Source organism: Brassica napus, chromosome A8 (assembly GCF_020379485.1).
Source record: "Brassica napus cultivar Da-Ae chromosome A8, Da-Ae, whole genome shotgun sequence".
NCBI lineage: Eukaryota > Viridiplantae > Streptophyta > Magnoliopsida > Brassicales > Brassicaceae > Brassica > Brassica napus.
In genome coordinates this window covers 9243011-9258355 of record NC_063441.1, presented here as the reverse complement: position 1 = coordinate 9258355, position 15345 = coordinate 9243011, and the positions used below count along the sequence as shown (strand labels likewise).

Below are 15345 nucleotides of genomic sequence, written 5' to 3'. Positions count from 1 at the left end.
AAAAGTAGGTCGCCAAGATTTGATAGAGAAAGGCTATGAACTTCTCCAGGTTGTTGCCGGAAGCTTTGACTATGAACTGTTCGGTGAAACATACATCAAACATGTTCATTTTGAGTTACAATAGGTAAAAAAAGTTGGGGCAGCAGTATCATACTTCAGTGGTTGATAGATAAAAATAGATCATGATCGGCTGGAATCTTATTCGATAGATTTGATACGAGATCAAGTAAACATGTCATGATAATAAATCTTTTCTACAGAAAATTCAACCAAAATAAAACAATGAAAATGTAAATTTAAAGTTTGTTGACACCAAAATGATGCAAGTCTTTCAACACTTTGTATTGTGCATGTTTCAGTGCTAGAAACTCTATTCAATAATGAAGGCTATGGAAACAAAACTTTCTATTCCCGACTGATCTCAAACTCAGCCCCTATCGGTAAATGGTCACTTGGGTGATGATCATTAGGTAAGAAACCAACAACATCCGGAGATTCTGGTTCAGGTAGTTGGAGGATACTCACAGGTTTGATGAAGTCTGAAGGAGAGAAGAAGATGTAGTCAAGTGTGTTTGTGAATCCTGGAGTGCAGTTTGTGAACTTAGGCTCTCCTCTAGTCACTTCATAGACACTACACATAGGAATAGGAGCCACTTCTTCTGCTATGGTCTCTGCAGGTTTCTTATAGCCCGATACTAGGTAACTATACACCTGAAAAACAACAAACAAGATCCATTTGAAAATAGATTGGAACAAGTACGGAACTCAAAGGTAAGGATTGAAGCAAACCATATCTCCAGGGATTGAATTGAAGTCACCAGCAAGTAGCAAAGAAGGTGTGCACTTGAATTCATCTGATATTAGCGTCTTGAACTGAGCTAGTCGTGAAAGTAGATACTTGGCTTGTGCAAGCTTCACATCAGCCAGCTCCGGGTCCCTAGAAAGAAAGCAAACATGAGAATGAGACATGCTTTAACTAATAGGTGGTAACAAGAGTTGTTTTTTTACCAGTAAAGATGTGTGTTGGCCACGATGACAATGTGATGAAACGGCTTGTTGATCCTAAAAGCAGCCATTATCCCAACACAATCGCGTTTTAGTCTCACTTGTGGATCATTAAGGTCACGGCTGTCTTTCTGAGAATCTTTTTTGTTTGAAGGAAACATGAGTAGATAAGAAATTGGTAAATGATGTTTGAGATATAAAAGAAACACCACAAAGAAGTTGACATATTAGATACCTTTCGCTTCTTTTTCATCACCTTTTGCTTCGTTGGAGGTCTCAATCTTCTGTTCGTCCAAAAGATCATTGTATTCGATCCGTTCTTTGGTGACCAACTCTGCACTAAATCCAAATAAGAGTCTTGTTTCTATCAGATCAAGGTTTCTGCATTAAAATTGAAACACGACTAGTGTTTTTAATCATATACCAGCTAGGCTTGTAAAAGATTGCACAACCATCACGCTTCCTCTGTCCGGTTCTCTGAATATAAATCCCAGAGTAGCCCAGAGACTCCATGTTTTTTCTGTAAAAGCTATCGTACTCATCTACTTCCTGAGAGAAATATGTAACAATATTAACTACCTACCTAGTGGAGACTGTCCAATGGATAACTAAGAAGTAGTTAGGTCTCATGAGAAGAAGGGTTTCTAAATTTCTAACCAAAAACTCAAACGAAGAAAGCTCACAGAGAACACACCTGCAAACAAAAGAAGTCAGCCTGGAGTTTTTTCAGAACGCTGAGAATGGCATGTGAACGAGCTTTCCATCTGCGGCACAAAAAGGAAGAGCAGGTCTCATTTACTGCAAGTATCTTAACAATTTTAGGATACTTGCAAAGTACATATATATTAAAAAGATCACTAGTGTGAGCAAAACCAAACATAGTGAGGCTGTTTCTAGGTAAAGTTCTTGGACACTCAATAGGATCCATTATTGTTCTAGTACTTTTGGCTTGTAATCATGATCGGAAATAAACATTTTTAGAGGCAAATCTTGAGTTAAGTGTTTATATTCTAGGCTATTGATCACAAAGAGGGTTTGACTAATGTAAGAAAAATACTGGATTTCAAAACTGAGAAACATACTTGAGGCAGGCAGGTGGAGAGTGTGGGAAAAAGGAGCTCTTCACATAAACCTGAAAGAAAGGAAAAGAATCAGAAATCACATGAACCAAACAAACAAAAAAAAGGTACAAGAAACACACAATACAAGGACTCAATTTTGATGTGAATTAGAATACAAATATATTTTTTTGTCAAATCATTATGAAAGAGCTTTGATTATTTGAATACCTGAGCTAGTATGTTATAGGAAACTAGACGGAATCTGATGCCTGCAAACAATTAAAACTCTCATCACATTCACCACCTCGAAAATTACAAAGTTTTTTACATAGACATTTATAGAAACGACAAGCTTTGTTAGTAAACATACCATCAGGTAGGGGTGGGCAAAAAATCCGAACCGAACCGATCGAACTGAACCGACTGAACCGAAACCGATTTGAACCAAACCAAAGTCCATTTCAAATCATTCGGTTGAAGAGTTTTCCAATCCGAATGGTTCAGTTCAGTTCGGTTTAAACTGAACCGAACCGATAAACCGAAGTGTTTTTATAGTTATTTAAATTAAAAATATTAGTGATATCAAGATATTAAAATCCTAAGACTTAGCCCAAGTAATTTCCTTTTGCACGAAAGAAATCCTAATATAATTTGATTTCCATGACACTTCGTCTAACTTTTGTAATATTTGTCATTAAGCCCACATAATTTCCATGTTAATTGTTATAAAGTTATAAACTATATTTGTAACTTTTAAAAAGATTTTTATTTGGTTTAATATTGAATTTAATTTACATACTTAATTTTTTATTATGACCAACGCGATTATTTCATGACAATCATACATTTATGTATTAAAACATGATTTCTTGTACAATAAATAAACTAAGAGAAATCTGATTAAACCGAATCGAACCGAAATACAAACTGAATCGAATACAAACCGAACCGAATATAAACCGAACCGAACATAACTGAACCGAAATCAATCCAAACCAAACTAACTATGGTTTACTTCAGCTGGAAAAATTCTAGAACCGAACTAACCAAACCGAACCGAACTCGAACCGAACCGATAAAATAACCGAAGTGCCCACCCCTACCATCAGGTTTGCTTATTGAATTAAGATCAGCTCCTTCAACAGATTCAAATTTTCCAACTTTAGGATCCATTGCAGTAGTCATTCTTTTCGAAAGAATCTTCCTGCTGGCTCGACAACTGTTCAATCAAAAAATCAAAAGGGTCAACAAAACTATGAAAATTATCAATATTTACGTTGAAATCAAAAGAGGCCGAGTCAGTCAATCATTGCCTCTTAAGTATCAAAGATTTGAGAGGATAAAATTTTGTTCATTTTTTTTTTCTCTCGATTTGGTCACATTAGTGAATTCGAAAGTACAAATAAGGAAACAACCCACCTGGTGAAAGAAGGAAGAATGGGACGAGGAAGATGAAGCAGAAGAGTATTGTTAAACATCTGTTGAGAACTAATTAAACTCGCTTTTGTTTGGCCTTTGACTCGAGACTCGAGAGGGTTCAAAATGAAATATACAGTCTGCTGAAAAACTAGGAAAATATTTTTATTCCGTCCCCTTTACTTTTTAAAAATCATGCAATGAACCTTACATTTGATATCAGTCAAATATAACCAATATTGTCTCTTACAATTCTTCTTTTCTTTGCAATTTGATATTACAAATTACAAACACAACTGTTTGAATCATTAGATATCGTGCATAATAGTCTCTATAATTGGTAGTATTGTTCCTGGATGAGCTAAAAAAGAAATCTACATTTATAGAGTTGAGAGTTTGATACTCAACTTATACATTTCAAAAATCATTTCACTGAATTTCTCCTTTGCCTCAGTTATGTTTTTGTTGTTGAGAGTCACAGTATTGTGGGAACTCACACCTGCAAGGATGATTTCTCACCTGCAGCCAAAAAATGTTATCAATCTCTCTGAATTAATTGGTCACACCATCGTCTAGAAAGTTGTCGATAATATTATACCTTCCGCAATGTGAAAGATACCCTTCTCGGACTTCTCCTGATCACTTTATCCTTCACCTTGTCAATCTATTAGAGAACACAGCAGTAGATAGAAGAGTTGAGGTCAAAGTTATCTCAAAGGAGAGATTGAAGCCAACACAAACAAACAAAGATACAAACCTTGTGATGTGGAATGTAATGATTCCAAGCGTACCGAGCTTCCCCAGATAATAAGAGCATAGACCGAGGAGGAAGATATAGAGCTTTCTTGATGCAAGTGGAGCTATCTGGCTTCTCGTCGTCATCGGTGGTGGTTGATGCTGCTTTCCATGTGGAAGCAGAGTATCTTCTGAACTCCATAATGCAAGGACCAGCTAAAGAAAGGCTGAAAATGCAATCTTCAAACGCTGAATGTGTGTCAATGTGAGGTGATAAACCCACACCACATGGGTACTCATTTACCTACAACAAGAATTCCTCAAGCCATCAATGTAGTTCAAAAGCATTATAAAGAATCTAAGTGTTGATGATGTACCGTTAACTGGTCTAGATTCAAGCTTGCTGGGTCGTAGTCAAGGTTCGGGAACAATGAGATTCTTTGGAGTATAGGAGAGACAAACGTTGGAAGCTCTCCGAGACGGTTCTTGGTATCAACATTTCTTGTCCCGTAACAGAACTCATATCCATAGTGTTGAACACGCCGTTTGGCTAGACCGATCCAAGGCTGAGTATCAACAGCTGCAAGCAATTGCTGATAGAGGCGAAAACGATAAGCAACAAGAGAAGAGATCATCATGATCATCAAGTGCATATACTAGACCTTAAAGCACATCAGAGATAGTACCTGTTCTTCTTCAGCAGTGACAAAATCAGGTAAAAGGAAGAGCCCTGGGATATTCAAATCTGAACCAGACAAAGAAACTGGGACGCATTCATTCACCTGCGTCTAAGCAAGAACAGAAGAGTGAGCAAGTGAATGCTAATTGCAAGACACAAAGTTTCTGTCTTTAACCCAACACAAACATTACAAAAGAACAAATCGGTGCAAGTGAAGTTGAACAGAATGCTAATTGCAAGCGAATCACAAAACAAGACACAAAGGTTCTGTCTTTAAACCAACATCAACATTACAATAACACAAAGATCAAAACTTTGAAAGCAAGTACCTGGGAAGGTAACTGAAGAACAGAGTATCGAATATGTAAAGTCCTTCCATCGAGGTCCGGACATGGCCGACCACTCAAGGCTTCTAGAGCGGATTTCGCTGAGAACGGATCCGCGAAAGAGACGATGACACGAACGCCGCTCTCGTCCGCCGGGAAGACGCCCTTCACTTCACCGAAAGCAGAGAACACCGCCCCTATCGCGTCGTGCGAAAGTCCAACCGCCGGCCCGCAATTCGCGACGTACAGATTGGATGAGTTGGGTTCTCCGGTGCCGGAGGAAGGCGATGATGGCGACGGACGGACGAATCGGGGCTGGACCATTTTCGTAGCCAGAGACTGTTCCTTGTGGTTGCTCACTTCCTCCGACCGACTTGGGGTTTTCGTTTTACGGCGCCGTGACTTCGCCGTAGGCTGTATAATGGGCCATCGTAGGCCCATTTAACATTTCAAAATAAGCTAATTTTCCCTAGAGACCTTTTTTTTTTTTGACTCAACGTTAATTTGTAGGCAGAAAACTAAAAATTGAATTTCCAAAAGTCAAATTTTAACATATTTATAGAATAATCCATATTAATAAATCTATACTATATAAAAATTGAAGCTATAAGCTATTAAGAGCGTCCACGTAGAATATTAAACCACCAATCAAAATATGACAAATCAACATCTTAATTTATTATCTTTTTAAAAATGTTAATATTAAAAATAATCTTTAAAAACAAAATTACTATTATATCAATATACTAAACTAACAAAATAGATATTAACTTTTCATAACTTACTAAAAAATGCTAACTATTAAAGTAAAATGGAAATTTAATAGAAAATAGTAATATTAACAAAAAAATATGTTAAATTTAATAGAAATTAGTAATATTAACAAAAAAATATGTCTTCTTAGATATATTTTAATGTTAAAATAGTTAAAATAACAAAAACAATTAAAACTTTTTTGACTAATATATAAAATAAGAAACTTTCTAATTTATAATATATGAAGTATTGTGTGATTATAAATAATTGTCTTAGTTTCCAAGAGAGTCTAAACTATGATTGCTTCTGCTTACTTTGAGAAAGTGATAGATAGTGAAAAAAAAAAAGAAATCAAAATTATGGTTGCTTCTGCTTCTTCCTTGGTATTTCACGACCTCGAGTAGGGTTTTAATAAGAAGTTGTTCATTAAACAAGGTAAGTTAACAAAAGTAAAACATTATAGTTAAATTTACTTAATATATAATATTTCTCAAAATGTAACATTAAAATAAAATACAAAATAAGAATTAATATTGAGAATACAAGACTTTCAAACAATTATAAGTAAATTAATTTAACTCATGGTTTTCAAAGTTTAGGCTATATACTATTGAAAATATTCAAAAATAACATATACTATGTATGAGGATATAAGTCATTGAGAGTATACACATAGGATTAGAAAAAAACAATCAAAATATGAAAAATCATAAATATAGTTTAGTATTATTAAAATGTTAAAATTTCCAAAATTGATAATACAAAATGAAATTCAACATCAAATAAGGTAAACTAATATATAAATCATTAAAATTAAATTGATTCATAGATATAGATACAATATTTTTCCTTCCAGGAACACAAAATAAAAATATACTCTTCAAAATAAAATTTCAAAAGTGTATTTTCAAAATAAGTTAAATCAATATCAAATGTGTTTTCTTTAATAATATTCAAATCGAAAAACCAAACATAATCTTCATGAACAAGGAACGCGTCAAGAGTATATGACTTGCAAGGAACGCATCAAGAATATAGGACTTGAGTAATCTACATAATATTTTAAAATATAATTTAACATTTCAAAAACTATTAATGTGTTTATAAACATAATGATTCCATCTATAAATACAAATGTATTTTCTTAAATAATATCCAAATCGAAAAACCAAACATAATCTTCATGAACAAGCAAAGCGTCAGGAATATAGGATTTGAAGTGAATGTGAACAATAACGGTAAATGAAAATTAGTGCAAAGAAAAATGTAAAACATCCGCGATGGAATGTAGACATACAAAGCGAAAGACAAAATCTAATAGACGAAAAATGTATCACACCGAAAAATCGGATAGAGTAGAGAATAATTTCAATATAAGAAAAATATTTGAAATTTACATTCGTTCCAAAATTTATTTATGAGTTTCAAATTATTTTAATCCATCAAAAAACTAACGAATTTATTTGTCTATTAAAATTTTTAATATTAATCAGCACTATTATTTTATTTTTGTACAAATATTATTTTAGTCAGTTACAGTCAAAATTTTCATAGAAACTAAACAAATAAGATATACTGAAATAAAGCTAACATGATGTGATTCACAAGATTTCTTAAAAATTATATTATTAATGCAAATTAAATGATGAATTCTTATACTCATTAGTCTGATACACCTCATATAACATATAAAGTTTAAGATGCTCCATGTTGAGTTATGTTGAAGAAAATATTTAGAGAACAATGTTTACAAGTTAGAATAAAATAAAAAAATCTAAGAAAGCATGTCAAATAAGTTAGTTAAGATTTTTAATAAAATTATAAGGACGACCAACAATATATTAGCATGAAAGATAACATAAAAGAATGACAGAAAAAATAATAAATATGAATTTATCATCAACAAACTAAAAACATACAAATTTACAAACTTATAACATTTAAAAAAATCTCAAGATTACAATGAGTACGCTATCTAAGACGTTTGTTATCTTATTGCCAGCATTTAGCAACTAGAATTATTATTATTTTATCAAATTATATAATTGTTTATAAATGATCTTAAAAATATTCATGGAAACTCAGATACAAACATATATTATCTATCGTACCAAAATAATATTGTTCAATAAAAAAAAGCAAATTATGATATATTGTGATGCATTATACAATCATACAAGCTTCACTACTATACAACTAAATAACTAGATCAAGTAATAGATAAATATTATACTTTAGGTTCTCTATATTATTAATTCAAAAAATAAAATGTTACTTACCATTTTTTTAATTCATTATATTTACTTTAAATTTATATAATCTTACAAAGATGATTTAATATTAGTTAAAGTTCATCAAAATATTTGTAGCGATTAAATTTTAAATCGAAATATTATTACATATATATATATATGTATAAAAATCACACATTAATTATAAAGTTTTTCTGAATATAAAGCAAAATTAGATATTTTGCGGATAGTTTAATCGCTTATTATTCAAATAAAATATATATAATTTTCTGATAAAATATTATAATGTATTAACAACTTACAAGCATTGAGTAATCTACATAATATTTTAAAATATAATTTAATATTTTTAAAAACTATGAATATGTTTATAAAAATGATTATTGCATCTATAAATACAAGTAACTAAATAGATAATAACAGGGTATAATTATAAATAAAAATAAATTTTTAAATAAACAAATCATATTTTAAATAATAAAATTATATAAATCAATTAAAGTGTTAGTTTAAAAGTTATTATAAAACTAAATTAAATTATTAATACAGATTCGCGCGTAGCGCGATTGTAAAATCTAGTCTATACTAATAAAAGAGACCTTTTGAGGCTCCACAAAATAATTAGAATAAATAAATACTAAATTAAACATATATTTAAAAAATTTATAGTTAAATAAAAAATAAGTAAATATACAATATAAAAATATTATATTAAACATCTATTATAATACTAGAATAAGTAAATATAAAATATAAGAAATACGAAAAATACTTTAAACACCTATATGAAAAATATATAATAAAATAAAAATAAGTAAATATAAAAGAAATAGAAATATTACATTAAAAACTATCGTAATATTAAAATTTGATATAAAAGCAAAACAATTAAATAAGTAAATATACAATAAAAAGTAAATATACAATATAAGAAATGAAAATATATTGCTTTACATTTTTATTACTTACAAATATTTTTATAAGTAAATATATATACATTATTGGAAGAAATAAATAATAAGTAACAATACAATATAAAGAATAAAAAATAAAATGTTACATATCATAATAACTAAATATATAATGTAAAAAAATAAGTAAATATAATATATAAGAAATAAAAATATTACATTAAATATATATCGTAATATTATAAGGGAAATTGCCACAAATAGCACATTCATAGTACCATTTTTCATGTTTACACTAACCATTTTTACTCTCAGTTTTAATGAAGGGTAAAAGACAATTATACCCTTAGGGTTAACTAATCTAGACTTAGGGTTTAGAGTTGAGGGGTGGGGTAGGGTTTTTGGAATATGAAATTTAGGATTCTTATAAATATATAAATAATTACTTAAAAAATTTATATAAAATTTTAAAAAATAGTTTCAAACATAATTTTCGTTTTTCAAAAAAAATGTATGAAAAAATTAAAAAAAAATTCAGAAAAAAGAATTTCAAAAAAAAAAATTTATAAAAAAGTTCGAATTTGAAAAAGTATAATTCGAAAACATAAAAAAAATTATTTTTTATTTTCTCTGTATTTTTTTTATTTTTTTATTTTTATTTTATTTTTTTTATTATTTTTTATTTTTTTTATTATTTTATTTAAATAATGATTTATTTTATATATAAATAACAAGGGCATAAGAGTCTTTTACCACTTAATGAAGAAAATATTTTTGAAAATGTCTCTTTAGTGGTGGTAAAAATGAAAAGTGGTACTATAAAAGTGGTAAACATGTAATTTTCCCTTATTATAATTGATATAGCAAGATATGTAGAATAAGTAAATATACAAAAAAAAAGAAAAACAACAAGTAATATACAATATAAAAATGGAATAAATTAAATTAAAGATCTATATGAAAAATGTATAGTTAATTAGAAAATGTATAGTTAAATAAATAATAAGCAAATATACAATATAAGAAATATATATATTACATTACACATCTAGCGTAATATTACCATCTGATATAAAATAAAAAAAAGTATAATAAATAAATATACAATATAGAAAAATTTCCTAGGATAGTCATTTTAAAGTTTTGTCACAAAATAGTTCTAAATGACAAAAATGACTAAAAAAGTTTTATTAAAGAGTAAAAATACATGTATATCATAGGATTAACTAATATAGACTTAGGGTTTAGACTTAAGAGGTGAGGTTTTGAGTATAGAGTTTTAAATTTTAAAAAATTAAAATTAAAATTAAAATTTTCAAAATTAAAAGGAGCTATTTTGATCATTTTCCTTATTGAAAGATATTTTTGTGACAAAAACTTAAAAAGATCTGTTTGAGAGAATTGCCCTACAATATAAGAAAAATTAAATAATGAGTAAATATTTAATATAAAAAATGGAAAACTATATCAAACATCTATTTAAAAATATGTATTCACACAAACATACAATTCAAAATTTTGTTGTTTTTCATAATACAACGTCCAAAATAATCGCAATATAGTTAATATTTGAAAATCAAAATAGTTAAGCGCGTAGCGCGGATTAACTCTTAGATGAAGGAGTTATTACCAATTTCAAATATTATTCTAATAATATAGAAGATGTTTAATGTAATATTTTTACATTTTATATTTACTTATTGTTTATTTAACTATACTTTTCAGATATATGTTTAATTTAGTTTTTACCATTTTTTATATTGAATATTTACTTATTGTTTTCTTTTCTTATTATGTATATTTATTTATTCTAAATTTCTTGCTTTTATAATAATGATGATATTACAATTTATATTTAATGTAATATTTTTATTTCTTATATACTTTATTTACTTATTATTTATTTATTCTTATATTTTATATTTACTTATTCTAGTATTACGATTAATATAAAATTTCTATTTCTTATATTGTGGATTGAGTTATTATTTACTAAACTATAGATTTTTTAGATAGATCTTTAATTTAGTTTTTTTTTTTCATTTCTTAATTGTATATTTACTTATTCTATTTTTTTATTTTATTATATATTTATAGATGGTCAAAAAAGTAAATATACATCAGCAAAACGTGGAATTATTCTTAATAAAAAAATTTATATTTTTTAAGTATTTAGTTATAAATAATAAGTAAATATATGATATAAAAAATGAAAAACTACATTAAACATCTATCTGAAAAATGTAAAGTTTTTTTTCTGGTTTTATCTAAGGATATATGTGTAAATATACAATATGTGCAATTAGACACAAATATACAATTTAGAATACAACGTCCAAAATAATAGTTATATAGTTAACATTTGAAAATCAAAATAGCTCCGCGCGTAGCGCGAATTAACCCCTAGTGTATATATAAACATGCCTTCGTTGATGGGGTTGTTGTTCCCAAAGAAGAAGGGGATGCCTCCGCAATCACAAGTCGATCAATAAAAAAGAAGCTGGATTTGCTACAAATAGTTACTGGTAATCATTTTCTACCGTTATAATGGATGCGAATAAAATTATAGAAATGACGAGAAATTCTTATTCCATATCATTTTTTTAACGTTGATTTATTAGGATATTACAATTATTCCATATCAAATTTAGTGAGAAAGAAATCTATTCTATAATTCTCTACCAAAAAAGAAACGAGAGGAATGAAAAGAAAAAATTATTCTATATGAATGGAAAAATTGTTAGGAATGTTAAGGAATGCATTGTTCCTCATCATTTCTTGGTCACCATTCATAGCTGTAGTATCAAGATCCGATACAAGAAAAAGAGAGCTTGAGGACTATGTTCTGATGATATTTTTAAAAAAATGTTGCATGTACTGACTAGTTAAGTGCGTGCATGTTAATAATACATTTACAATAGTCTCATGCTCAAATAGTTTTAAGACCCTCTAAATACAAAAAGCGGAGAAGCTTCAGGTGGCACGCATCGAACCAAGATAATTCTCTAGTTCAAGGAGAAGCACTAGTCGGTACTTTGCTCATCTATCAATATAAAAGAAGGTTTTATCTCTCCTAGTGAGGCCACCTAAGATGCCATATTATAAAGTCGAGCTCTTTGGGCATGACACGTGTCCCAGGTGAGCAAAACTCAGTGTTTCATTTAATCTGAGGTTTGTTGGGTTTTCTGTGCATTTACGTGTTTGAACTCTAGATTTCGATGTTTTATTGCGGCCCGTATAGTTAGATTTCTTCTCCAACCCTAATTCTACAGACGCGAAACCATGGAGTTCTGATTCCCTCTTCGTGTTTGGATGGCGTCGTATTACACCGGCCAGAATGAATCCCGATTAAATTCAGTTCGATGGCGTCGTATTTGGCTGTTCGATTCGACTTCTTCAACTCTTCATTGATTTTTTGAATTGCTATCAAAGTCTGTTGGATTCGTGCATCCTTATTGACGATCAAATTAACACCAAATTCCCACTACTCACACGATCTTTCATTCAATGAATCCCCTCATTGAAGCCTTCACTTGAATCCTCCACTGTAAATATGTTAGTTTCCTAGCCAAATTCTAATCACTTCATTCCGCTCAATGACTTTTTTTCTTACTTTTTCAGCGAATGTTATAGCGATCTTCGCCCTGATACTCGCCGATATGGAGACCCACCGTTTTAGCTCCAGCGTCGAAGTGCGTCTCCTCAGATTCTAGGAGGCTCTCCCGCTCTCTTTGATCATCTCTCTACCAGTTATATCATTCTCCATTGTAATCGGTTTCTCTTTGAGGTTTATCTTTCAACCTTGATTTCTTTTGCAATCTGGCTCGAGCTTTCTGATCATTGGAACAATCTTTGTGGATTCCTATTTTCATTTTGATCTCAGCTTAATTATGAGAAGAGCCTTTTCTAATGGATATTTGTTTCTTATGTATGTTCATATCTCTTTCAGATGTTATGTATGTTGAAAGAAAGTATATCTTACATTTATCTCCTTACTTATTGTTGATATGTATGAAGATAAAAGATGTGGAGAGATGTCACAAAATATATATTTCTTCAAAGACCAAATGTCAAAGATTGGAGTTTCTCCAAGAGAGTTTTTAGACAAAGAAGTTGATATTGATTTGGATGTTGTTGAGGTGAACCCACATGCTTGATTTTGTTTTCTAATTTGTGGGACAGCCATTGCTTCCCGTTTTTTTCATCCCTATATTTGATTTCATCTTTTGCCTTTTCAGGTCAATCTTGGAGAGATAGAAACTGAAATTTCCAAAATCAGTGCTAATAATGACAAGCTGCAGCGCTTTCACAATGACCTTGTGGAGTATAAGATCCTTCTTGACAAGGTAATATGTTATCATTTTACGTACTGTCTTTATAGATGCTTCGCCTTATCACACAAGTAATAAAAGGAACATATACTGATTAGAGAGCCTGTCCACGTAGGACATTAAAATCGTCCAATAGAAAGTTGTTTATTTGACACGTCATCTGGACTTCCCGTTTTTTTAAAAAAATCTGGCGTGAATTGATGTTGGGCCATTAAACCCATCGTAAATGATAGACAGAGATACGAAAATTCCTTTTTTTTTTAAATGTATCGTGAAATGATGTTGGGCCACAAAGCCCACCATAATTGACAGACGGAAACACAGGATTAATATTACTCGAGCTCGCCTTCTTCGATACGGGAACCTTTGCTCTTCCTCTTCTTTGTTCAGTTTCATGATTTCATCCTCGAACATCAATACTTCCTCCACTTTGTCTCTCTTTAATCTCATTAATGGACTCACTTTGTTTTCCTCCTTCAGATTTTGTTTATAAAACTCTCGATCTGAGTTTTATTTCGATCAGATTTTGTTCTACAGTCTCATTACTACATCGCAATTGCAATGAGTTCGAACGGAGAAACCCTGTCGGAGAAACCAAAAGGCGTTGATGCTGACTCCTTTCCCGGACCGATTAAGCCCACCGGTACATCCTATGTCTCTTCTGGCCTCTCGAACAGCGATCCCCACTCGAAGAAAACCAAAAGCGAAGCGTCTGTCTCCTCCGGTCTGACCAAACCCAGCGGCAAGACCGGTGTTTCTTCCGGCCTCTCGATCGGCGTGCCTAATTCGAAGAACCCCGACTGTAAGAACCTGATCTTTTGGTTATCAAAATTATATATTCCGTTTGATTACCAAAAAAAATAGAGTATGAAGCTTTGTGATCTAAAACAATGAGATGAACAAACTATATATTTATATTGTGGTTCGTTTTGTTATCAAATCATAGAGTCCGTTTGATCACCAGAACAGTTATTGAGTCTAGAGCTTCGTGATTGAAGACACTGATATGAACAATATTTTTTTTTATTATATTGATAGTTTAGTCTACAGAAAATATAAACGCATTGATGAATTCAACGCTCATATTCCACTGCAGGTACAAAGACCGGTGTCTCTTTAGGCGTTAGAGGCAAAGCCGCTGTCTCCTCTCGCGCCAAGGGAAAAGCCATTGTCTCCGCCAAAGCTGTGGAAGTGATGTCTTTCAAGGATGTGAAATTCGGACCTCATGGATGCGAGTTGAGATTTCGGTTGATCCATTTATGGGAAGCTCGAAATGTTGTGACGAAGATGCTTATCGGTCTCGAGATGCTTCTCATCGACCAAGAGGTATAAACTGAACTCTCTTTTGCGGTTTAGTTTAAAAAAACTGTTTAGTCGAGATGCTACTAAATCATTTTATATTCAAACTTAGCGTTCTATTCTTTGGTTCTTTTAATGAATTTGTACCAAGTTTTTGCTATTGGTAATAGAACCATAACTTTATTTCTGTTGTTGATGCATTGCGGTTTGAATATCTTTAATGTTTGTGTTTATTTTTCTAAGAGTTCCTGTCTAGCTTCCTAATTTAATTTCTCTATTGTTGATAACAGGAAACTGTTATCCAGGGCTTCATTCCAGCTGGGAGGATAGATACTTATCTGCCACACATGAAAGTTGGTGGCATTTACAGGCTTAACAGTTTTTACGGGTCTAATAACAAGACTCTGTATCGGGTGGCTGAACCAAGTGTCACCATCACCTTCTCATCGTCTTCTGTCCACTCTGATCTAGAGGATAGTTCGGTTTGTTTCCCTGAGGACCGTTTTCGGTTCCATGGATATGAGGAGTTTGATGCTGCCTGCGACTTGAGAGGGGATCTCTATGGTAAGTTCTC

The 15345-nt window shown here is 31.0% G+C and overlaps 2 protein-coding genes across 3 annotated transcripts; both read right to left on the bottom strand.

The window, feature by feature from the left end:
• Nucleotides 1-217: 217 nt before the first annotated feature.
• On the bottom strand, nucleotides 218-3619 carry LOC106401249 (carbon catabolite repressor protein 4 homolog 4). Its single transcript, XM_048738600.1, has 10 exons — nucleotides 3486-3619; nucleotides 3170-3285; nucleotides 2295-2335; nucleotides 2088-2137; nucleotides 1700-1769; nucleotides 1430-1554; nucleotides 1241-1344; nucleotides 1009-1144; nucleotides 790-937; nucleotides 218-711 (listed from the first exon to the last, which is right to left on the bottom strand). Exons 1-10 carry the CDS (start codon nucleotides 3542-3544, stop codon nucleotides 406-408), a joined length of 1155 nt encoding a protein of 384 aa, XP_048594557.1. The 5' UTR covers nucleotides 3545-3619; the 3' UTR covers nucleotides 218-405.
• Nucleotides 3620-3675: 56 nt separating this feature from the next.
• Nucleotides 3676-5708, bottom strand: LOC106399512 (alkylated DNA repair protein ALKBH8 homolog). Of its 2 annotated transcripts, none has more exons than XM_013839988.3 (6): nucleotides 5226-5708; nucleotides 4904-4999; nucleotides 4595-4810; nucleotides 4240-4521; nucleotides 4081-4146; nucleotides 3676-4001 (listed from the first exon to the last, which is right to left on the bottom strand). In XM_013839988.3, the coding sequence occupies exons 1-6, from the start codon at nucleotides 5661-5663 to the stop codon at nucleotides 3933-3935; spliced, it is 1167 nt and encodes a 388-aa protein (XP_013695442.1). In that variant the 5' UTR covers nucleotides 5664-5708; the 3' UTR covers nucleotides 3676-3932. The 2 variants fall into 2 exon arrangements, with proteins under 2 accessions (XP_013695442.1, XP_013695441.1); XM_013839987.3 differs by having other exon boundaries at nucleotides 4904-5005; nucleotides 5226-5702.
• Between the last annotated feature and the right edge of the window lie 9637 nt (nucleotides 5709-15345).